A 25,455-nucleotide genomic window follows, 5' to 3' on the forward strand; every position below is an offset into this window, starting at 1 on the left:
CGAATTAGGTCGGAGGTTTTCTGCCATAAATACTAAATCTAGTGATTTTGTTTGGCAGAAAAATCATTTTGAAGCGGCAAAATTAATTAGGTCTAATCCCGACATTTATCTTTCTCGCCCGGATAAAGGATCGGGCGTTGTTATACTTAACAAAACGGATTATATCTCCAAAATGTTACAAATCTTGGACGATAAAAGTAAATTTCTCCGTTTGGGTGATTTAAGCCATGATGATACTTTTCGTATGGAAATAAAAATCCAGAAAAGATTTCTTCAACTTCATAAAAGCGGATTTATTTCTAAGGAGATTTATGATAGAATCCGACCCATCGGCTCTCAAAGGCCTAGAATGTACGGTTTACCCAAGGTCCATAAACCCAACATTCCTTTGCGACCCATTTTATCTATGTTGGGTTCGGCACAACACGAACTTGGTAAATGGCTGGTTGATCTTCTTAAACCTGTGCTTTCTTTTTATTCGGTCCATTGTATCTCTGATTCTTTTCAATTCGTATCTCAGATACAAAAATTACCTTTATCTAAAAATACCGAGTTCTTGGCTTCCTTTGACATTAATAGTCTTTTTACTAATATACCTTTGGATGAAACCATTGGTATTTGTGCTGACTATTTATACCGTGGCCCCTTAAAATCTCCACAATTTCCTGAACGAATTTTCGTTGAACTGATGGAACTTGCTACTAAATCAGTCTCCTTTAGTTTCAACAACATTATGTACCGTCAAATTGATGGGATATCTATGGGTAGCCCTCTTGGTCCTTCGTTAGCCAACATTTTCGTTGGATTTTTGGAAAACGAATTATTTTCCAAAATTACTAAGCCAGCATTCTACACACGCTACGTTGATGATACTTTTGCATGCTTTCCTTCTCGGAGCGAAGCTGAACAGTTTCTTCGTCTTCTTTGCAACCTGCATCCATCTTTACAATTTACTATGGAGGCTGAAGACTGTAGCTCTCTCCCATTCCTCGACGTTCGTGTTTCTAAAGTTGGTACTACGTCTGAGACCTCTGTTTATAGAAAACCTACATTTACAGGGCTCTATCTTAATTGGTTTTCTTTTGCCCCTCAGTCTAGAAAAATAAACCTCATTAGCGCTCTTACGCATCGTGCACTTATGATTTGTTCACCAAACCGTCTTGATACGGAACTTGGTGAAATCACAAATATTTTTCTTAATAATGGATATCCCATTAATATAATAAAATCTACTATTGAACGTAAAATTACTACATTTAATAGTGGTAAACATATTGGTCCATCACGTTGTCCCATTTATCTAAAATTACCATGGTTGGGTCCTGATGGCCTTCATATTGTTGAAAGGATTTCTTCTGCTACTCAACGTTGTTTTCCAGCTACTATGCTTAGAGTAGTTTACACAACTCGAACCTTTTTCTCTTCTTTTCGTAAAGATATTTTGCCAACCATTCAAAAGAACTCTGTTGTTTATAAATTCGTTTGTCAGTGTGGAGCTGACTACGTTGGCAAAACATCCCAAAGATTAGAAATGAGAATATCCCAACATATCCCTCGGGATATTCGACTACACCAGGTTTCGAGAACATCCGGGCACTCCCAAGCTCATGAGTCCGCCATTGGCAATCACCTGTTGAGTATAAATAGGTGTGCCGATCAATATTCCGATGGGTGGTTTTCTGTTTTATACAGTGCGAGGTCGAACTATCATCTCAATATCATTGAGGCGTTAGTTATTAACAACTCTCGACCTAGCCTGTGTAGACAAAAGATTCTGAAACATCAGTTGGAGATATTCATTGATTTAAAACCACCTGAACAGTGAGGTTTTTTGTTTTTTTTTTTTTTTTTCCACTGTTCTTCCAACTGAAACCAAAATTCCCCTCTTTCCTCATTCGTTTTCTTAGTTTTTAATTTATCATTCTGACGTTTCCTCTTAGAGGGTCAGACGATAAGGCCTTAAGGAACATTTTAATAATTTCACCTGTCCATTTCTTGTTTTTTGGTATTTAAATTAAATTATGTTTCCTCTGAAATTTCTCCTTCCATTTTGCTGTACCAAAAATTTACTTTATATATATATATATATATATATATATATATATATATATATATATATATATATATATATATTATTTGGCGATGTTATTTTCCAGAGGAAACGTAACCAGTGAAGTATAACGAGCTTAATACAAGAGTGTTACATACCGAAGCAGAACAGGATAGACTTTTAATTTGTTTTTACATAAGTAATGTGTTGCTACACAGTCATGAGCATATTTCAGTTTTCTAGTATCTACTGATTCCTTTCAATGTAAGCGTGATTGCCTGAAGAGGTCTCAAGTTTAGAAGACCGAAACATGCTCATAACTGTATAGCAACACATTACTGCTTATGTAAAAACAAATTAAATATATTCTCTGATTTTTACTGATTTAAAGATTTAACGCGAAGGAGTATAAGATTACTACACGCATCTGTATATATTTCAGTACGAACTCAAATCGATACTTTTGACGCATGGAGAATGCAACTCATATACTAAAAAAAAGAAACCACCAGCTCCATTGTTTTTTATGTTACAACTCTTTCACGTAGACTCACTATGAGTACGTATAGTTATAGTTCAATCTACCAGCATTAAAAGCATCAGAAATGACTTCTATCTGAGTTAAGATAACTTTGTTAGTAACACAGAAATATTGCATTTCGAAACTCCTTTTTTATTTAAATGTTAGAAGCTATTCACCAACTACTTTTAAAAGTGTAATTTCTACAATAGAATTGAAAACCTACTATTACTCCGATTCAGTATCGGTTTTGAAGATCTAATCATACAGTGTCTCGGTTGCATTGCTAATTGTTTTATTTTTCCAGTTTTTTATTCATTGGTTTTTACTGTTTGAAGATGATTTATTGACTAATTAAAAGTACTCGTGATACATTCGGAATCTCTATTGGTGTTTGGCCATAGAAAATGATTATTAGAAGGATTAAGGAAATAAATAAACAAGAAATATGTAATATATAATAATATCTGCCTAAATAAACGAATGTTGTTTGAATACGCACAATTATAGACTGAAAGAATACCCTGAGGTTCTGAGAATAAGTACATCAATTTACCGAACAGAGCAGTTTTATATTCCACTACAAAGATTAGAATCGATATAATGCAGCTAAACTTAAAATCTTTATTCCAATATTGATCGGAATTCATTACATGATAGTCATTCGATATCACGTTTAAACTTTAAACATAAACTTGAGAAATAAGAAATGTAAATTTAAGGAATCTGATTAAAATTACTATAGATTAAATTCAATGCATATATGAATGTTCATATTTACTGATTTATATTGTGATTATCTTGAAAAATAAATGGATATACAAAATTTTTAAAAAATAAATGGATATACAAAGTTTTTTAAAAAATAAATGGATATACAAAGTTTTTAAAAATAAATGGATATACAAAGTTTAAAAAAAATAAATGGATATACAAAGTTTTTAAAAAATAAATGGATATACAAAGTTTTTAAAAAAATAAATGGATATACAAAGTTTTTAACAAATAAATGGATATACAAAGTTTTTAAAAAATAAATAGATATACAAAGTTTAAAAAAAATAAATGGATATACAAAGTTTTTTAAAAAAATGAATTGATATACAAGGTTTTTAAAAAATAATTGGATATACAAAGTTTTTTTTAAATAAATGGATATACAAAGTTTTTAAAAAAATAAATGGATATACAAAGTTTTTAAAAAAATAAATGATACAGTTTTTAAAAAATAAACGGATATACAAAGTTTTTTAAAAAAATAAATGGATATACAAAGTTTTAAAAAATAAACGGATATACAAAGTGTTTTAAAAAATAAATGGATATACAAAGTTTAAAAAAAAATAAATGGATATACAAAGTTTAAAAAAATAAATAGATATACAAAGTTTTAAAAAAATAAATGAATATACAAAGTTTTTTAAAAAAATAAATGGATATACAAAGTTTTTAAAAAAATAAATGGATATACAAAGTTTAAAAAAAAATAAACGGATATACAAAGTTTAAAAAAAATAAATGGATATACAAAGTTTTTAAAAAAATAAATGGATATACAAAGTTTAAAAAAAAATAAATGGATATACAAAGTTTTTTATAAAATAAATGGATATAAGAAGTTTTAAAAAAATAAACGGATATACAAAGTTTTTTTAAAAATAAATGGATATAAGAAGTTTTTAAAAAAATAAACGGATATACAAAGTGTTTTAAAAAATAAATGAATATACAAAGTTTTAAAAAAAATAAATGGATATACAAAGTTTAAAAAGAATAAATAGATATACAAAGTTTAAAAAAAAATAAATGAATATACAAAGTTTTTAAAAAATAAATGGATATACAAAGTTTTAAAAAAAATAAATGGATATACAAAGTGTTTAAAAAATAAACGGATATACAAAGTTTAAAAAAAAAATAAATGAATATACAAAGTTTTTAAAAAAATAAATGAATATACAAAGTTTTAAAAAATATAAATGGATATACAAAGTTTTTAAAAAATAAACGGATATACAAAGTTAAAAAAAAATAAATGGATATACAAAGTTTAAAAAAATAAATGGATATACAACGTTTTTTAAAAAATAAATAGATATACAAAGTTTTTTAAAAAATAAATGGATATATAAGGTTTTTTAAAAAATAAATGGATATACAAAGTTGCCACAGCCTTCTTATACTCCTCCATACGAATTATTTTGAATTTTCGAATAGAGGTTGTGACCATATTAAGCACTACCCCAAATACTCTTTAAAATACCTTACAGAAACTAAAATTTGGATAGTAAAATTTTATTAAAACATTTTCGGAGGTATTCGCATTTTCACGGAGGGCTTCTAACGCTTTTGTAACTTCAGATTCATAATGAGCGGCTAATTAGTTTAGAAGTGATACATGTATATAGAAGTACATAAACATATAAATATACTTTACTTTATATAAATACATAGGTAGTATTGGTTTGTGATGCTACATAATTATAAACAAGTTTAGGTTTTGGGTTCCCAATCTTCTTGCTGGAGTTGTTCATATGTACCTGTGGCATTGATTAACACTCTGTTCCGAGTCACAGTTTTCAGTGAATTAGTTTATCTCCAACCCGACAAACTATAATAACTATAATAATTATAATTAATTAATATTTCTAACCGGCTGATGTAATGAGAAAAATCTACCTCTGTAGATTAAAAAATGGGTATGATTCCAGGTTCTGTGTGTTTGGCCGAAAAAAAAAATACATCGAAAGAATGTTAGTGGTTACATCGATCAAAAGATTGTGGAAAAAAACCAAGATGAGAATTGTAACCGAAATAATCAAAGTAATCAATACTCATGTCCATAAATTTCAGAATTTCGATTGGAAACAAATTTTCAAAAAATAAATAATCGTTAAATCTAAAAAGAAAACATTTTACACTTAATCAGATTCTAACGAAAGTTCTGGCAAACGGAAAATGCCCATGCAATTAATGAATCAGCACGTGACAAACTTCAATAAATTTGTGAAGTTCATTTAAATCAGAAAACAAAAGTTTCTTGTGTTAAAGTGGAAAATGTAGTGCACCACGCTCTGTGAACGCATTGATTCTTTCGAAGGAGTCCTTGCTTTCTCTCAAGAAAGGAAACTTATTGAAAAGAAGAAAAAAATGCAATAATTATGAATCTATGTACGTAATGACCGAAAAGGAATCTATAAGGGGCACAAGAATGCATAAAAATGCATTAATACTAAATGCCGAAGATAGCCATCCATAACGACGAACACGTATTTTTTTTTTTCAAACAACGTTTATGGTTGTTGGAAACAACCATTTTTTTCGTCGTTAAAAGTAATATTTGTTGAAAAAAAAAATAATAATAATTTATTTGAAATTTAAAAAAAAAAAATTCTTTCATACAGTTAAACTTATGGAAACTATTTTTCTTTTTTTATATTAAAAAATATCCCAATTTTGTTATTTGGTTCCTTTTCACTACAATATCATGTTTTGAATTTATCATCTCCCCGCATCGTCATCATCTTCCCGCTGCTTCCGTAACAGAAGATGCTGACGCAATGTTGCCAAAACATAGGCCAGAATCTGAATAATTACCTAAAAATCTAACAGATAAACATATCTTGTCGGATTTTGAAACAGCATTTCTGTATTGTTAGCATGTACTTAGATGGATGATTAGATGATGCAAAACGTGCTGACCTTGCAGGTCGACGACCGGTATCAATCTGTAAATACAACGAACATAATAGACAGTTCTGGACCGTTTCTCATGATCCGCGCCAACAAGTCATGGTCGACTAATATTTTTCACGCGATTTGTTAATAGTGATTGTTCACGAGCAAAATCATGTGATATTTCCTGGAGTCAGAGTGACTACAAGCCAATCTAGATTTGCAACACTTTCCGCGTCTTTCAAATCTGCATTCTCGGAACATGTGGTTATCATTCATTTAGAATTGATAACGGCTTTTCGCCATTTTTAGAATTTGAGTGACAAGTGACTCAAAACATACACTCGCATTCGAACCACTCTATCATGCATTCTAGGATGACATCGCCCCATTTTGGTGCTTCAACAAAGCTGACGCAACCCAGCGCCATTTGCCACACTATATTGCATTGTCGTAGAGATATTTTCTATCAAAATAACGCAGAACAATTTTCACATCTTTTTCACATGTGTACTGATATGAAAGCTGTAACACAACAATGAACAATCGTGTTTGGTCTCCTGACAAAAGAAGGGTGGACCTGTAACTTCATCCTTGTCCGTTCGTCTGTCCGCACTTTTCTCAATAACTACGCCTTGGAATCTTTTGATATTTTTGTACAAACAATAAGCACATGAGTAAAAAGTAACAGAACGGATTTTCCAAGAAAACTCCGGTTGCCCCCTAGGGGTGCCTTTCGGGTTAAAATGGCTAACATTGACACTTTTGTGCTTATTAAAAAAGAAAATTGATGCCTTGTATTTTTATAAAACTTTCTGAAAAGTTGTAACTAACTGATTTCTATATAATTTTGTTTGTCTATACTTCGCGATAACTCTTGGGTGTGCCCCAGGGGCTCTTGTAGGGCTAATAAAAACACTCCATTTTTGGGACTATATTACCATATTTTCCAAAATGTTCTGTGTATGTCTATTTAGCAGTTTTGCATGGTGCTGAACTCAAATTTAAATATGTTAAGGCCTTTGGGGACTTTTGGAGCTAAATGGGTGGGGTGCTAAATGCTGAACTTAGTCATGTTTTATGCCTCGTTCACTATGCACTCACGGGGGACCATGCACGCTTCACTTGTTATTATCAAATTAAATCTAAATGTTTATAATACACATTTATTTTAACGCTTGACTATATTCTTCTTATTTTCATATTCTTATTATTCAACTCTGTATTTAAACTGATTTGCTGCGTTCCATTGTGTGGAAGAAAATGAGGTGCATTCTAATTTTACCATTGTTATCAATTTGTTTCGTTGTATTAATTTTTGTTTCTAATTTTAGTGGTTCCCGAATCGTAAAGGTTTTATAGCTGGATTTGTGCTCACTGGTTTCGGCGGTGGGGCGTTCATCTTCAACCAAATAATAACAGCATTCATCAACCCACAGAACTTGACACCGGATCTGAAAGTTGGCACGAATCTGTAAGACAAAATGTCAATTCTAATTTATGTCCTGGGGGATAAATCCGTTACAAAATAGGGGACAATAGTTTTATTTTTTGGATGAGTTTGGATTTTTTAATACAATGATGCTTATGTATCTATGTAACCGCACCAATGTTTAAATAGTATTTTTAGGTTAAATTAAATTTTTACGTAATTTTTGTTTATTAAATCGTTAGGTGAAAGTACAGAATAGTTACGAAATACCCCCTTCTCCATATAATGAACGGCTTTCTAAATAATAACGTTATTATTTTAACGTACTAACATAGATGCACAAACAAGTACCAACTATTTGCTATGTAAAAGTATAAAATAGCACTCGAAAATTGGTTAACTCACACAATTTATATAAAATACATTAAAATGAATTTATTTACCAAACTTACGTTTACGTAGTTGTAGCATGTGAAAACGATTTGTAAGATTTTTTTTCAAACAGCAAAAAGTCAGCTTATCCCCCATTTTTCCTTCCTTTTCTATTTTTAGCCATTAACTTTTTTTTTATCAATCTCGTCCCATTCCTACTAATCACATCTATTATTACCAGATCAGACTGTCTGAAGATACCGGTCCCTGACCTAAAATGCACCAAACATTGATGCTATTATTTTTCCCTTTCTCTTTGCAAAACTTAATCATATTCAGCAAAGTAAAAAAGAAAAAATCCTTATACTTATGTACTTATGTTACCGTGATGAAATAATAACATTATTTTGGAAGCCATTCTTAACATGGGGAAAGTGTTTTGTAACTATTCTATACTTTCACCTAACAATTTAATAAAAAAGAAGATATCGTACAACTTCAATTTAACTTGAAAATACTATTTAAATAATAGAACGGTAACATAAATGCATACACACCTAATTTCCTCTACAAAACAACCAGACTGGGCACGATGAATAAATATCTGAAAAAAAATTGAAACAATTTTTTTTTTCAAAATTTATTAGATTTGGAATTAAATAACCCAAAAGATAGTTTTCTCGCTATTGTTTTCATCAGGACCTAAAATCTCAATTTATCTCGGTTTGCATGTTATTAATCAATTACTTTTCTTAAATTATGAAATCTCAGTATTACTATCTTCCCTACATGGGGCTATCAGGATACTATCTTTTTTTATATACAATTACTACACTTGGGTTGACCATCGTCTGATGGGTTGAGGGTACCGGATAGACAGTTCCTGGCTGCTGTTCCTGACTGGTAGTACAGGGGCCCTAACTCTTTGGTAGCGCTTAGAGCGGCTGCTCCATCAGCAGTTGTATAATATCGGGTTGTTTGTAGTTCCATGTCGCGCATGGAAAGGGACCCTGCACTCATCCCCGGTGGGCTCTTCTGAGGCCACAATCCTAGTAGATGGCAGGACAACTGATGGTCTGCTTGTATTGCACGTCTGGTATTCTGAATAACCACTTGTTCAGCATACCTTACCTAAACTGAAACTCTTAAAAAAATGGCAGTACAATAAAAAAAAAATTACGCTAAAACCAGGCCCAAACTCAAATAAAACCAACCTGCCTTCTCCCTTGAGGCTTGCATTTACGAACATCCGTGGGCTTAGAACTAATTTAAATGATGTCGAAGCATTTCTCCTAACAAACATCCCGGATATCTTAGCACTAAGTGAGACTAACCTACACTCCTCCATCCCCTCTAACTACTTTAACATGCCTGGCTATCTCCCACTCTGCCATAAGGACTTTGACAGACATATGCACGGACTTGGAGCCTACATTCGTAACACCCTCCCCTTGACTAGAGAAAAAACCTAGAATCGGACTATCAAGCCTTTATGTGCTTTAGACTAAACATACAACATAACATTAGCTACTTTTATTTTCTCTACCGCTCTCCCTCGACCCAGGACTGCACCATAATAAACAAAGTCTCTGACAGCATAAACACAGCACTCTCCCTCAACACTAGTGCACACGTACATGTATTTGGTGACTGGTTTGGATTCTCTACTTATACAGATGCAGCGGGCAGCACAACACATTGCTTCTCTATATCTCAATCCCTATCACAAATGGTTACGTTTCCGACCCGTTTCCATGACCAGCGAGAACAACATGTGTCACTTCTAGATCTGTTTCTGATCACAGTTCCTGATGATTGTATAACAAATGCTGATAGCCCACTTGGGAACGCTGATCATGATAGTCGAAATCGTCCTAAACTCTAGACCCAAAACTGAAGAGCCAGTGCTCAAAACAATGAGATATTATAAAAAGGCTGACTGAGAAGCCATCAGAGATCTTATCAGAGATGCCCCATGGGGAAATATTTTTTTCTCTTCCTGCTGAACAGTGCGCAAATGAGACCACTGAATGGTTCAAAATAGCAATTGAAGCACATGTTCCCATGCGGAAATTTTATAGCAAGCTCCACTCTCCCCAATGGTTTACTTCTACTTGCACAACTGCCATTGCTCAAAGGCAGCATGCATACCGCAGATTTAACCGACATAAGTCCAGTTCAAACAGACAGAAGTATATAGAAGCTAGAAGTAATGTTAAGAAAGAAATAGCGACAGCTAAGAGAGAATTTACTGAAACCACTAAAAAACGCATAAAAGCACAAAAACTAGGAATGCGTGACTTCTGGAAAATCTACAACATTGTAGTAAATAATGGGCAATCAACAATTCCCCCACTAACTAACAATCACGAGGTTGTTTGCTCAGCAACTGACAAGGCTAATATGCTTGCCAGTCGGTTTGCCTCAAACTCCACACTGGACCCTTCCAACCATCCCCTACCTGACTTTCCTTTGCGGACAGACACCACGCTAAACGATCTAAAAATCACTCCTGCTCAGGTGCATGCTATCATAAAAAACCTTGACACTTCAAAAGCATGTGGACCCGATCTCATCCCAGCTGTGCTATTAAAAAAGTGCTCCGCCGAAGTAGCTCCAGTTCTCTCCAAACTCTACAACAAATGCCTTAATGAATCTTGATTTCCGGGCTGTTGGAAAACTACTTCTGTAGTACCAGTATTCAAGAATTCTGTCGAAAGAACTGACCATCAAATTATCGCCCCATTAGCCTCCTTCCACTTTTCGCCAAAATATTTGAGACCATAATTAACCATGCTCTAGTCCATCACCTTACAGATGCTAAACTTCTGACTGACAAACAATATGGATGTAGACAAGCCTGTTCCACAGCAGACATCCTAACTGTAATCTCTGAACATATATACCATTCACCGGACAAAGCAAAGAGGGCAGAGGCTTTTGACAGGGTATGGAATGAGGAAAATTAGATTATACGGTATCACTGGTAGAATACTTAACATAATTAAATCCTTCTTAGATAAGAGAAAAATCCAGGTTGTCCTCGACGGTCATACATCTAAACAATATGATATAAATGCAGGAGTGCCTCAGGGGTCTATCCTTGGACCTCTATTGTCCCTGATATTCATTAATGACTTCCCTGACAAAATTGCCTCTGAGATATGCTGATGACACCACACTCTATAACAGGCATGACAGGAAAACAAATGAACACATATCTAAAGAAATGGCATAAACACTAGAGGATGACCTCCAATCTGTAGTAACATGGGTACAAAAATGGATGGTCACATTCAATGCTGCCAAGACTAAACTGGTTCCCTTCAAAAATTACAAGGAACCTTCTCTGCCACCAATAGCAATGGCCAGTGACTCTTTATCTGAGAGTACATCTTTCAAACTGCTTGGCCTAACGTTCACAGGAAACATGAGTTGGAACAATTATATTGAAAGCATTGCCAGAACCGCTGTGAAGAAGGTAGGCTCTCTCTACCGTGCTAGAAAACTACTAACACCCAAAAGTATCCTGTACCTCTATAAGGTCACCATTCACCCATGTATGGAGTATTGCAGTTACATTTGGGCTGGTGCATCTGCTACTAGTCTCTCGCTCCTAGACAAGGTTCAAAAGAGAGTCGCCAATCTGATAGGCCCTGAACTGGCATCTAAGCTTCAGCCTCTGTCCCATCGACGAAATGTTGCATACCTCTGCCTGTTCTACAAGTATTTTTATGGTGAATGCTCTGACGAACTGCAGACACTTGTGCCCCCACGACGTAGACCCCCTTAACAAACCCGACAGGCAGCTAAATCCCACCCCCCACACAGTAGAGATCCCTCGATGTAAAAGGTCTTTCTACTCCAGTAGTTTCTTCCCCAGAACCGCTAGACTCTGGAATTCCATTCCAGGTCCCTGCTTCCATAACTGTACTGACATGCAGAAGTTCAAGTGTAACGTGAACCGACATCTTGCTGCCCAAATCTCAACATAGTACCCCAGTAGTTATTGCCCCTGATAGTAGCCCCCTACACCAAAGTGGCAATGTGCCTTGTTTGGGGTGAAAATGTAATTAAAAAAAAATAAATAAAAATAAAAAATAAAAAAACTTATAACAACTATACGCACACAAAGCATTGTTGTTATGTAACAATCGACAATAAAACTAAAAATATGTAGTCAAAAATAAAATTACATTTTTAAAAATTATTATTTAGCCCCCCCCCTCTTTTTATGATTATGAATTCGGTGTTTCTTAAATATTTAATTGTTTTCTTTTCTTTCTGTAGTCGCACTGTAAAACTAAATTTGTCTAACCATTTTCCATTCTTGTTTTCTGTTGCAATCGTTTAAAACAATACATCAATAACATAAGGTATTTATATGTTGTCTAAGTGAATGAAAGGCTATTATTTACGTGTGCGGGAGGAACCTGTTAGTTTATGTTGTATCATAGAATTATTATAGAACATTCTTCAGTCCTGGGGTATGGTTTAATAAGTCCTATGAAGTCCCCCATTTTTTACTTTGTCTCCTTTCTGAGAAGGAATCAGCTTCTTATTAATCGACTGTGTCGCTCCTATTAAGGAATGCCGACAGGCTGTTTAGACCCATTTTGCGGGTCAGGGTGCGTTTATCTGAGTGTGCTAACTTCTCAAAACACACGTGACCTCGTAACTAGTCCCTCCTAGCAATCCTTCACTTTATGATTAAAATTTTAGCCATTGTTTTATTCATTTGGTTCCGATACAGCGTTGTAATTAGAAAAGAAAATATTTTGTTCGACATCTACCGTCTGTTTACGTAAATGATCAAGACATACCGAAGCGCTTAACAAATAAGAAGGTTGGAGAAGCAGACAACTTTGCTTGTAGTAAAAATAAAAGCTTTTGCATCTGTAGCAGTCATAAGTGATCTATTTTCTCTTGTGACTCACCCCCCTCGCTGAGTGATTCGGCCACACACTAACCAATCAGCTGGCGGGGTGCATTGATTCATCTGTCCCATAAGGAACTTTTTAGTCCCTTTTCAAAAACGGTAATCTAGCAGAGGGAGCCCAATCTGCAACGAAGCCAGACACTAGCAGTGTCAGAAGTCGCCATTACAAACTAGTGAATAAATATTTGATTATTTAGATTCTCTCTGTTTCGGAGCTTATAACAATATGAAAATGTAATTTCAAACCCTAATTTTTTTTTTCAATAAAATGAGCAAAGATCAAATTTTAAAATAATAAAAGGTTTAATCGAACAAAAAATAGAATTTTTTGTTCATCGGTTTTCTTTAAAAAAGATTTCACAAAATTCAACAAATTTTAACTTAATCCAAATCTAATAAATATATATAAATGCTAAAAAGTCACTTACCTATAAAAAAAATACTAAGCGATGTGTGCTTCCATTCTTCATTCACAAGGATTGTCCATATTTATATTTTATATTCCATGTATTTTTTAAATCAAAGGATTTTTTAAAGCAATGGTCCCAGAAAACCGCATTTTCGCAACTCGTTATTCGCCATTAGCCAAAGCGGCATTTCTACGAGTTTTCAAGTTGTCAAATACAGAGGCCTCAAAGGGACATAAATAATTATTTCCAAAACGTAAAAACAACAAATTAGACCAAATACATTTCAAAAGTAATATCGATAGTAAATATATGAAGAAATAAACATTTAATTTATCTCCCCTTATCTCTCCTTTATAATTAATTAGATATTTGAAGTTAATAAAGTTGGTCGATATGGGTTACCATACGTAAAAATGATTACATTTCACTCATCAGTTTTTGCCAATTAAACGCAAATCACTCGACGAATTTTCGATTTTTGTTTCTTCTATTAAAGAAATACATGAGTTTTTGATTTAATATATTTTATTTTTTCTTTATTGGGTGAATTTTTTTTAAATATCTAAAAAAAAAAAACAAAAAAACATCGAATGAAATAGAAAAAAATTGTCGTAATTGTACGAAATTTTCCGGACAATATAACAAGATTTTTTATAACGTGTTTTTTTTTTAAAAATGGTTTAAAACTTTGGACTTTACAGGTAAATATGCAAATAACTATTCTTTTGGTTTTATTTTATTTATTGATCTTTTATCTTCAATTTGTGATATATAACTCTGAGGTGAGAAGATTAATTATTTTCATTTTAATAGACATTTCAAAATGTGTGTGGGGGGGTGAATTAAAAAAAACGCTTGCCTAGGATATTATATTCGGTTTATTGGAAAAAGCAGAAAATTTCACATTGAACCTGAAAATATCGTAAAAACTGAACCAATAGAAAAATTTTGATAGATTTTTAAAGTAAAAAAAAAATTGAAAAAATTTAACTCGTAAAATTCAATTACGTAGAAAAAATGGCTGCATGAACGCGTGCAGGCACTTTGTAAACACTGTCTTTTAGAAAAAAAATATTTCTATTATTTTTTAAACAACTTTAATAGTTTATTTTGGAAGTATATTCCATAAAGAAAATAAACAACTCACTTTAAAAAGAGAAATTACGAGTTTTGTATATTTTATTCGCAGTTTTGTGTTAGGGGTGTCAAAAATTCCCAAAAAATTCTGACATACCTAGCCAGACACTTCTCTCTTGTCTCTATTCACTCGACATTCCAACATCGACGATTTTCAGCCTTGGATTACACAAAGACCGACTTCCTGACCAACAGACCCCCCCCACACACACACAAACTCATTCCTTCTTTCTCCACCTTCAGACAGTCCAACTTTCAATTTTCTGCTATCCAAATAAATCCTTTCGTTGTTTTGTTATAAGAGAAGGGTTTTGTTATTTGTTTCATTCTCTTGTGTTCGACAAATAATTTATTAGAGGTGCCTACAAGCAACCCCTAAACATCCTTTGATCTGATGATAAAAATTCCATTGTTTAACTTTAACCTAGTCGGTTTTTGTCCAATTCAAAAGCTTTTTTTTTTAATCGGTAAAAATCGTTGTTTCAATTAGGCTCTTACAACATTTAGTTTATATATAAAAAGGTCAGAAAAAAAATTCTTGAAAATAATATATTACATTGATTTTCTTCGGCAATAAAAAAAAATAAAATAAACATACGCTTAATGTTTTTCTGTTAGAATGCCGCCTCGTTTTGATTCAGTTTTTGTCGGGTGTTTGAAAAAAGTTAGCTTTGTCTGTTTCAAAAGCTGCCTCAACAGCGATTTTTCTTTTGCCCAGTTTAGGGTGAAGGAATTAATGTTTTTGGCAATTTTTTCGATATTTGTCGTCCGAAGGGTCGAGCTTTAAAACGATACCGATCTTTTATATATAGAGAGATAATTTTGGTACTTGTGCTCTTATTGAACCGTGCTGAAATGATAACGTTATTATTTCGAAAGCCATTCTTAACATGTGGAGAGGAGGGTGTTTTGTAACTTTTCTGTACTTTCACCAAACAATGTAATAATAAAACTAAATATATTGTAAAACTTTAATCTAACTTGAAAATAATATTTAAAAATAGCGCAGTTCAATAAGTGCACAAGCACGCTAATTTTTAATTCAGAGTTATTAAATGTATAGATTTACTTACAATTTTTGTGGCCCTCTTTCTCTCACTCTTTCTTTATTTTTGACACTTTCTTTCTCTACCGGAATCAGCTTTTCCCTTCGATCTACTTCAGTGTTTTTTTTAATCGTTTGTTTCTTTTTTATATTTATCTTCGCTTATCAATTCATTTCTTTTTTTCCTCTTTTTTATTGTCTTCGTTGTTTGCTCCTTCGTAACCCAGGTTCGAATTCTAACCACGGCACCAATTCTAACAGTGTTGTATAGTGTAGTAGTCATTTAGCATTTCGAGATCTTCAAAGTTCGATCTCCCCTTCTTTGTTCCTTGGTGTTTGTGGTTAGAAGCAAGAAAGAGAAGTCTTACCGTGGGTGCTCAGCAAGTGAGTTCAGGCGAAGAAAAGGAAGAACAAACATGGCGGCCAGCATTTTTATTTCGTCCGTTCTCGCATAATCTCGTGTGTGCGTGAAGATGGAACCTATAAAACGATGTTCATTTCTGGGTGCTGGGAGATGATTCCCGATCAGCCAGGAGAGAAGGCAACGAGAGAGAAGAGACAGAGGACTGTAGCAATAATCTTACTTGAACATTCCGGTTGTGTATTTGAGGTGAACCCCCCTCCCCCATTTTACATCAGTGTTGGCTGTCATTTGCAGTCGAATCGTGTCTTTTCTAACTTTTGTTTAAACGTTCAACCTGTTTTGATCTCTACCCTTCCTACTCTTGGATGAAATAAAATTACCTGTTAAGCAAAGCTACCTAACTTACTCACCTCAAGATATATATGTACAAGAGCCCGACAATATTTTTCGGGCACTTTAGTATTTGACTTTCCGAGTACCATAGAGTGGCGGAATTCATTCAATAGAATAGCATAAACATATAAAGACAATACCTGTAATAAAATGGAAGAAAATCGATTAGGTAAGGAAAAATATTTTACAAAACACACGCGACATTATTTTTCGGACATCGTTGAAAAACTGTTAATAGTCTGTAATATCTTTCTTCTCAATAACTTTTATCAATCTCTCTTCATAATGATCAAAAATATGCACAATAACATCTGTACGTGTTTCTATTAGTTATTTTCTGGCATCTAGTAGTCGTTCCCATAGTTGAGCCTCTTTTGTTATTTCAGATCCATCGTAGACAAGTTGTGCAAGCATTTCCCAAACATTTTCCATTAAATTTAGATCTGGGCTTTTTGCAGGCCATTTCAAAGTAGTCATATTCACTTTAGCCATCCATTCGTTCATGAATTTTGACACATGGATGCTGCAATTGTCTTGCTGTAGAACGAAATCATTCCCCGTCTCTGTTCGTATCCTTGGTAAGGCTTTCTCGTCCAGCAACTGTTTGTAGCTTTCGCTATTCTGCCGTTCTTCTAGCCACACCAACCATATATTTTCATTAGCAAAGATCATACCCTAAACCATAACTCCTCCCCTTCCAATCTGTCGTTTGTTCAGTACAACATGCTCACCTCTTCTCGACCAAGTACACCATCCACCGAGCTCATTAAACTTGAAACGTTTCTCATCAGTAAATATAACCTTATCAACATGCTTTGTTAACAACCTTTTAGTACTCTCCAGTCTTGCTCCTTTGTGTTTCTTTGTTAGTGTAATTTTTTTCTTGGCCTTTGCATACTTCAAACCAATCCAGCGTTCTTTGCACTGTTCGGATGTTTACATCCAATTCACATTTCTCCTTCACTTTTCTTGCTGTAACTTTTTCTCGAGATGTCAAAAGTTGTGTCACAGTCCTCTTCATTCTCCTTTCAGTCCTTTTGCCAATTGATCTTTTCCGTCTTCTCTTCTTTTTCCACTCGGAGTTTGTCTTCAGCATGTATTCGACCGTTGATTTCGACAATTTCAAATACATGGCGATCCTTCTGATGCTGAGGTCATCTTCCCGCTTCTTCCATGCCAAACAAATGACTTCTTTTGAACTCATTTTACCTCATTAAACTTAGTTGTTTTGCCAGTAGAATAGAACAGATTCTAATGATGACAACTAAGTGTACAAGCGGAAAATTTGCATACAGCAACATATACATAAACATAGCTTTTAATAAAATAGGATTTTTTGTCATGTCCGAAAAATAGTTTCACGCAAGTTTTCGCAAAAACTAAAATTATCAAAGCTAAACTAAGAAAATGATTACACTAGTAGTGGACTTTCACTCCTCAACTACGTAATGACAATCTGAAAAGTTTTGGCACTAGTAACCACCTTGAAGTACTTTTTTCAAAGTGTCCGAAAAATATTGTCGGGCCTTTGTATGCGCGTCTGTGCGCGCGTGTGTAATTGATTGAATCTCATCTATAACATATTATTTAGCCAACCCCCCTCATTAATCAGTGTTAAAGGGCATATTATCAGTCGATCGTTTAGCTATCTGAGCTAGAAGCACAAAGAAACCGCAATACTTAAACTTTTTCTATAAAATTTAAATTAAATATTAAATAATTTTCAGTTATAAAATTACATTATATCTTTCTTTTATTAAATTGTTAGGTAGAAGTACGGAATAGTTACAAAACACCCTCCCCTCCTATGTTAAGAATGGCTTTCTAAATAATAGAGTTATTATTTCAGCACGGTAAAATAAGTGCATAATACGCATCTTTCTTTATCAACGATTTACTTTACTTTTGTTTTATATAAAAAATGTATTACTTTTGTTTCCTAAAAAGTTTTCAATAAAAATGTATTACTTTTGTTTCCTTAAAAAGTTTTCAATAAAAATGTATAACTTTTGTTTCCTTAAAAATTTTTCAATAAAAATTTATTACTTTTGTTTCCTTAAAAAGTTTTCAATAAAAATGTATTACTTTTGTTTTCTTAAAAAGTTTTCAATAAAAATTTATTACTTTTGTTTCCTTAATAAAGTTTTCAATAAAAATGTATTACTTTTGTTTCCTTAAAAAGTTTTCAATAAAAATGTATTACTTTTGTTTCCTTAAGAAGTTTTCAATAAAATGTATTACTTTTGTTTCCTTAAAAAGTTTTCAATAAAAATTTATTACTTTTGTTTCCTTAAAAATTTTTCAATAAAATGTATTACTTTTGTTTCCTTAAAAAGTTTTCAATAAAAATTTATAACTTTTGTTACCTTAAAAAGTTTTCAATAAAAATTTATTACTTTTGTTTCCTTAAAAAGTTTTCAATAAAAAATGTATTACTTTTGTTTCCTTAAAAAGTTTTCAATAAAAATGTATTACTTTTGTTTCCTTAAAAAGTTTTCAATAAAAATGTATTACTTTTATTTCCTTAAAAATTTTTCAATAAAAATTTATTACTTTTGTTTCCTTAAAAAGTTTTCAATAAAAATTTATTACTTTTGTTTCCTTAAAAAGTTTTCAATAAAAATTTATAACTTTTGTTACCTTAAAAAGTTTGCAATAAAAATGTATTACTTTTGTTTCCTTAAAAAGTTTTCAATAAAAATGTATTACTTTTGTTTCCTTAAAAAGTTTTCAATAAAAATTTATTACTTTTGTTACCTTAAAAAGTTTGCAATAAAAATGTATTACTTTTGTTTCCTTAAAAAGATTTCAATAAAAATTTATTACTTTTGTTTCCTTAAAAAGTTTTCAATAAAAATTTATAACTTTTGTTACCTTAAAAAGTTTGCAATAAAAATGTATTACTTTTGTTTCCTTAAAAAGTTTTCAATAAAAATGTATAACTTTTGTTTCCTTAAACAGTTTTCAATAAAAATTTATTACTTTTGTTTCCTTTAAAAGTTTTCAATAAAAATGTATTGCTTTTGTTTCCTTAAAAAGTTTTCAATAAAAATTTATAACTTCTGTTTCCTTAAAAAGTTTTCAATAAAAATTTATTACTTTTGTTTCCTTAAAAAGTTTTCAATAAAAATTTATTACTTTTGTTTCCTTAAAAAGTTTTCAATAAAAATGTATAACTTTTGTTACCTTAAAAAGTTTTCAATAAAAATTTATTACTTTTGTTTCCTTAAAAATGTTTCAATAAAAATTTATTACTTTTGTTTCCTTAAAAAGTTTTCAATAAAAATTTATTACTTTTGTTTCCTTAAGAAGTTTTCAATAAAAATTTATTATTTTTGTTTCCTTAAAAAGTTTTCAATAAAAATTTATTACTTTTGTTTTCTTAAAAAGTTTTCAATAAAAATGTATTATTTTGATTTCCTTAAAAAGTTTTCAATAAAAATGTATAACTTTTGTTTCCTTAAAAATTTTTCAATAAAAAATTTATTACTTTTGTTTCCTTAAAAAGTTTTCAATAAAAATTTATAACTTTTGTTTCCTTAAAAAGTTTTGAATAAAAATTCATAACTTTTGTTTCCTTAAAAATTTTTCAATACAAATTTATAACTTTTGTTTCCTAAAAAAGTTTTCAATAAAAATTTATAACTTTTGTTTCCTTAAAAATTTTTCAATAAAAATTTATAACTTTTGTTTCCTTAAAAAGTTTTCAATAAAAAATTTATAACTTTTGTTTCCTTAAAAAGTTTTCAATAAAAATTTATAACTTTTGTTTCCTTAAAAAGTTTTCAATAAAAATTCATAACTTTTGTTTCCTTAAAAATTTTTCAATACAAATTTATAACTTTTGTTTCCTTAAAAAGTTTTCAATAAAAATTTATAACTTTTGTTTCCTTAAAAAGTTTTCAATAAAAATTCATAACTTTTGTTTCCTTAAAAAGTTTTCAATAAAAATTTATTACTTTTGTTTCCTTAAAAAGTTTTCAATAAAAATTCATAACTTTTGTTTCCTTAAAAATTTTTCAATAAAAATTTATTACTTTTGGTTCCTTAAAAAGTTTTCAATAAAAATTTATAATTTTTGTTTCCTTAAAAAGTTTTCAATAAAAATGTATTACTTTTGTTTCCTTAAAAAGTTTTCAATAAAAATTTATAACTTTTATTTCCTTAAAAAGTTTTCAATAAAAATTTATAACTTTTGTTTCCTTAAAAAGTTTTCAATAAAAATGTATTGCTTTTGTTTCCTTAAAAAGTTTTCAATAAAAATTTATAACTTTTGTTTCCTTAAAAAGTTTTCAATAAAAATGTATTACTTTTGTTTCCTTAAAAAGTTTTCAATAAAAATTTATTACTTTTGTTTCCTTAAAAATTTTTCAATAAAAATGTATTACTTTTGTTTCCTTAAAAAGTTTTCAATAAAAATGTATTACTTTTGTTTCCTTAAAAAGTTTTCAATAAAAATTTATTACTTTTGTTTCCTTAAAAAGTTTTCAATAAAAATGTATAACTTTTGTTTCCTTAAAAAGCTTTCAATAAAAATTTATTACTTTTGTTTCCTTTAAAAGTTTTCAATAAAAATTTATAACTTTTGTTACCTTAAAAAGTTTTCAATAAAAATTTATTACTTTTGTTTCCTAAAAAAGTTTTCAATAAAAATTTATAACTTTTGTTTCCTTAAAAAATTTTCAATAAAAATTTATAACTTTTGTTTCCTTAAAAAGTTTTCAATAAAAAATTTATTACTTTTGTTTCCTTAAAAAGTTTTCAATAAAAATTTATAACTTTTGTTGCCTTAAAAAGTTTTGAATAAAAATTCATAACTTTTGTTTCCTTAAAAAGTTTTTAATAAAAATTTATTACTTTTGTTTCCTTAAAAAGTTTTCAATAAAAATTTATAACTTTTGTTTCCTTAAAAAGTTTTCAATAAAAATTCATAACTTTTGTTTCCTTAAAAAGTTTTCAATAAAAATTTATAACTTTTGTTTCCTTAAAAAGTTTTCAATAAAAATTTATAACTTTTGTTTCCTTAAAAAATTTTCAATAAAAATTTATTACTTTTGTTTCCTTAAAAAGTTTTCAATAAAAATTTATAACTTTTGTTTCCCTAAAAAGTTTTCAATAAAAATTTATTACTTTTGTTTCCTTAAAAAGTTTTCAATAAAAATTTATTACTTTTGTTATCTTAAAAAGTTTTCAATAAAATTTATAACTTTTGTTTCCTTTAAAATTTTCAATAAAAATTTATCACTTTTGTGCGGATAGATTTTTCCACGGTGGTGATGTTTAGTGCGGTCTCTACAACAGAATCTCTGTGTACTCCTGCGCCTATTCCTGAACCGCATATTAGGATTTATTTTCAGTTGTTATAATATTCGAAATGGAAAAGTTATATGTGTTGTTTATAGATAACCGAAGCGACCGACAATTTGATTGTAGTAGAAAAGAATTTGGGGAATCGGATTTATATTTTTAACAGGAGTTAAATGCTAACTATCTTTTACGATCAAGATTCTATGAATGCTCCAAGTAAAGGTGCATCCACAGGATGCAATTGTGTAGAAAAGGTTGCGCAATCACCAATCACGCATTTTCTGATTCGGCACTGCTTAATTTCAGTGGCAATGTTGAATCCAAGGCGACTGGAGAAAAAAATACGAAATAAGCAGAGAGCTCTTCCACATACAGCAATTGGTATTCTTAATTGCTTAACCATTTTAGTACTGCCTCGACTAAATGTTGCTTAACTCTGGCAATTTAATAGGAATCAGTGTAACAACGTGATTTTTGTCGTATATTATTATGTCCAGAAGTACCAACGATACATATTTTACAAACAAATATATTTTTTTTAATTTAAAAAAATCGTAACAGCCATTTTCACTTGACAATTTTGTTTTCGTTTTTCAATTATTTGGTTAACGTCTTTTCGAGCAGAATATTTTTCTTTGAATAGCATTATGCAAACATTAAAACAGATCTCTAAAAGTGTTTTAGTTGAACACCATTAGGCTAATTTAAAAAATACTGCACCACAAAAAACAAATACGTATTTATTTATTTTTTATTTTTTTCTGATTCAGTTTCTTCACTCAAGCGGAAGTACTTGACAACGTACCAAAATGTTTGCTGCTTCTTTCCGGAATATACATAGCTATGCAAATGATTGGTATCGTCTTTATTTCTAACCCGCCCGTTACAATGACATTGGTAAGAAGAAAAAAACAACCTCTTTATTAATAATTTTTATAAGCTTAACTCATGGAAATTCCACGGGTAACTATTTAAGTGAAGATAAGTTACTCTTTTACATACCTAAATAAGTTGTTGGTGCTTTAACTTATTTTAAAGCGTTTGATTAAGTTTGAAAAACAAGTAGCGACGAATTGCAAAGTTAGAACACGATGGCGGACATGAAACGGTCACCGTCTCTAGTCTCAATTATAACTCAAAAATTGAACAAATACTGATAAACGCCACCTATTAAATGTCACGGTTCTACTATTTTTTCTAATTAAATAAACGCCTTAAAATAGATTAAAACACAAATCGACGTACCCAGATAGGTAGAAGAATAACTTCTTTTGCCTTTGGTAAAAGTTATTTGTTATATATGTGGCACTATTGTACCACGGCTAGTTTTTTTTTTTTGCGTAGTGAATGGGCCGCTGCGTAGAGATACAACGGTTGTCTGCGCGGTTCCCATTTCGCCTTGACCCATTCTCTTTTTCGGCCGGCTAATATGTCTCTCAACAAAATGGGGACACACCTCTTCCCGGTCACTAGTTAAGAATAGCTAAATGCGGTAAAATTTTGTTATGAATTATTTTTTTATTGTAATATTTTAGTAAAATAAATAGTTAAGATTCTTTTACTTTACACCGTGTGTTGCGTGTTGTTTGATCTGCCTAAACATCAAGACGAGGTCTGCCACCTTGCCAGCCAGAACCCAACGGTTACAAGGAAGTCTTTTTTAAAGAGTGAACGCATACCTGGAATTGGCTATGGCTTTTTCTGAGTTGCTCTTCATTCTGTGAGGATGATTTCCTGGCAGTCAACTTAATCTCATCACTGTAGATATCCCCAGACGCCGTAGAACTTTCTATTCTAATGGCTTCTTTCCTGGAACTACTATCTTCGAGAACTCCCTTCATGCTGTTTCCCTGATTGTACCAACATGCAAAAATCTCAATTTTAAGTGAACAAACATCTCCCTATATAACTCCTCACATAGGGTGTTCCCTTTCAATCTGACCCCTAATTCTTACTGCCTCTTAGTGGCAATGTTCCTTATTTATAGTGAATTAAAGGAAATCAAATCAAATCAACATTTTATTAAAAATCACAAATTATGAGATCGCAATCGATGTCGATAATTGTCAGTAATATCAAAATAATTTTCAAAATTCGAGTAGATTAATAGATTTCAAACATTAATATTTCTTAATCATTTCATTATTTAAAGAAATGAAAGTCTCTTTAAAACTATTTTATAGAAATGTTTTTCTTCGCAATTCAACAGATTATAATGTATGTTAATTGTAATACTTAAATACAAATCCTGAAAATGTCATGCTTATAATATAGTAGGTATTCGACTGAGCTTCTAGATCTAGTCACTCCTCCCGTAAGCCTTTCCCGGCAAAAACTTCCAACACTGCAAAGAGCTCCTTTTTCTTCATCTGTCCACCTTAAATCAAAGGAACTTTCATGAATAGTGCTTTTTAAGAACTTTCTACTCGTGAAACATGTTATCGAGGAAATGTTTCCCTACTGCCATTTTCAAACTCAATGTAAGCAGGTCGGGTCGTTTCATGAATTAATCTTAATTCTCAATCTTTTCATAGCACGTTTTTATCATGCAACTAGGAATATCACTACACCTTATTTGGGGCTTTGAAAAGTGATGGATCATTAGTATTTTAATAAGGTCGCTTGCTGTCATAATTTTGCATCGTTCAACAAAATCCGGGTCAATGTAACATGTGAGCATTGTTAATAGTTGAGGAATGTTTAAATTAAGCAAAATACTCATGAGAGTCCTATCAACAATAGAATAATGGAAATTCTTATTTACAATTAAAGCCAGTTTATTTACAAAAACAGAACCAAAAACAAACCAATGGTAAATAAGTGCGAATACATAGAAATGAAGGGAGAATTCATTAAAACTATGAAACTAACTTATGAGAATGAGCGAAACGTGTTGAGATAGCCTGAATTATCTCCCTTTTAGAGAAATTGATTTGGGGCTTGGGAGGCCGTAGTAATAAAGAGACAATCCCAAACAATTGTCGCTAACAACATTAGTTACAAATTAAGATCATAATACTTTCTCGTTTTACTCGTAAGGTGCCCCCTTTATAGTTTTTATAGTTTAAGACAAACTATTAATACATTATTATGTTTTTGCTAGAGATGTTTATAGTAGTTTTTACTAGCACGCACGTACTGTCCACGTATTTACAAGATTTGTTTGAAATCTCTACCGACGTTCTGCTAATCTTAATAAAATTCGAATATAAAATAATCTTTCTGATTTTTTTAGATGAGGATTAATAATTTCAATTATTCGAACTACTGTTCTCATTCTGAGAGTTATTATCACAACGTTTTGGCCGATATTATCTATGACCTTCAGATTATCTTGTTAAAATCTGGAATCTGTATGTAATTTCAGACGGAACCCTTATATTATCTATGACCTTCAGATTATCTTGTTAAAATCTGGAATCTGTATGTAATTTCAGACGGAACCCTTTATTTAGCGTACTTTCCTGGTTCCATCAGCCACGATCGGGTAGATGCCTTAAGCAATTCGCAACTGTATTCTTAGTAATGCTCTCACTGATGATCAAATGTTCAACATCCAGAAAAGTGTGGCTTGTCTAATTATATAATTTGATTGCAGAAATTCCCCTCTGGACCAAATTACAGTAGATATGCAATAACAGATGCCACAAACAAATTTAATTTGTCTAAACTTTTACCCACCATCTTATGTAAGTTTTGAACGCTGTTACATACACATTCATTCGTTATAAGAAAATCTTATCTTATTTCCTACGAGCGACATCATCACGATTGCCAAGATCTAAAGACGAAATAGTTCATATTTCCTCCT

At 31.3% G+C, this 25,455-nt stretch overlaps 1 protein-coding gene across 3 annotated transcripts in view; it reads left to right on the forward strand.

Annotated features, from left to right (window-relative positions):
• LOC145279898 (apicoplast pyruvate carrier 1-like) overlaps positions 1–25,455 on the forward strand; it is an 86,042-nt gene that overhangs the window by 14,102 nt on the left and 46,485 nt on the right. The window contains exons 4-5 of one of the 3 annotated variants that reach the window (XM_080131428.1): positions 7,580–7,719; positions 22,415–22,541. The exons of 1 other annotated variant lie outside the window; for it this stretch is intronic. In XM_080131428.1, coding sequence (XP_079987554.1) covers positions 7,580–7,719; positions 22,415–22,541 — 267 coding nt within the window. The remainder of the gene's footprint in view (positions 1–7,579; positions 7,720–22,414; positions 22,542–25,455) is intronic. One more of the 3 variants, XM_080131430.1, reaches the window with a different exon arrangement.

The sequence above is a fragment of the Euprymna scolopes genome, chromosome 7 (genome assembly GCF_053919585.1).
Source record: "Euprymna scolopes isolate OS-2025 chromosome 7, ASM5391958v1, whole genome shotgun sequence".
NCBI lineage: Eukaryota > Metazoa > Mollusca > Cephalopoda > Sepiida > Sepiolidae > Euprymna > Euprymna scolopes.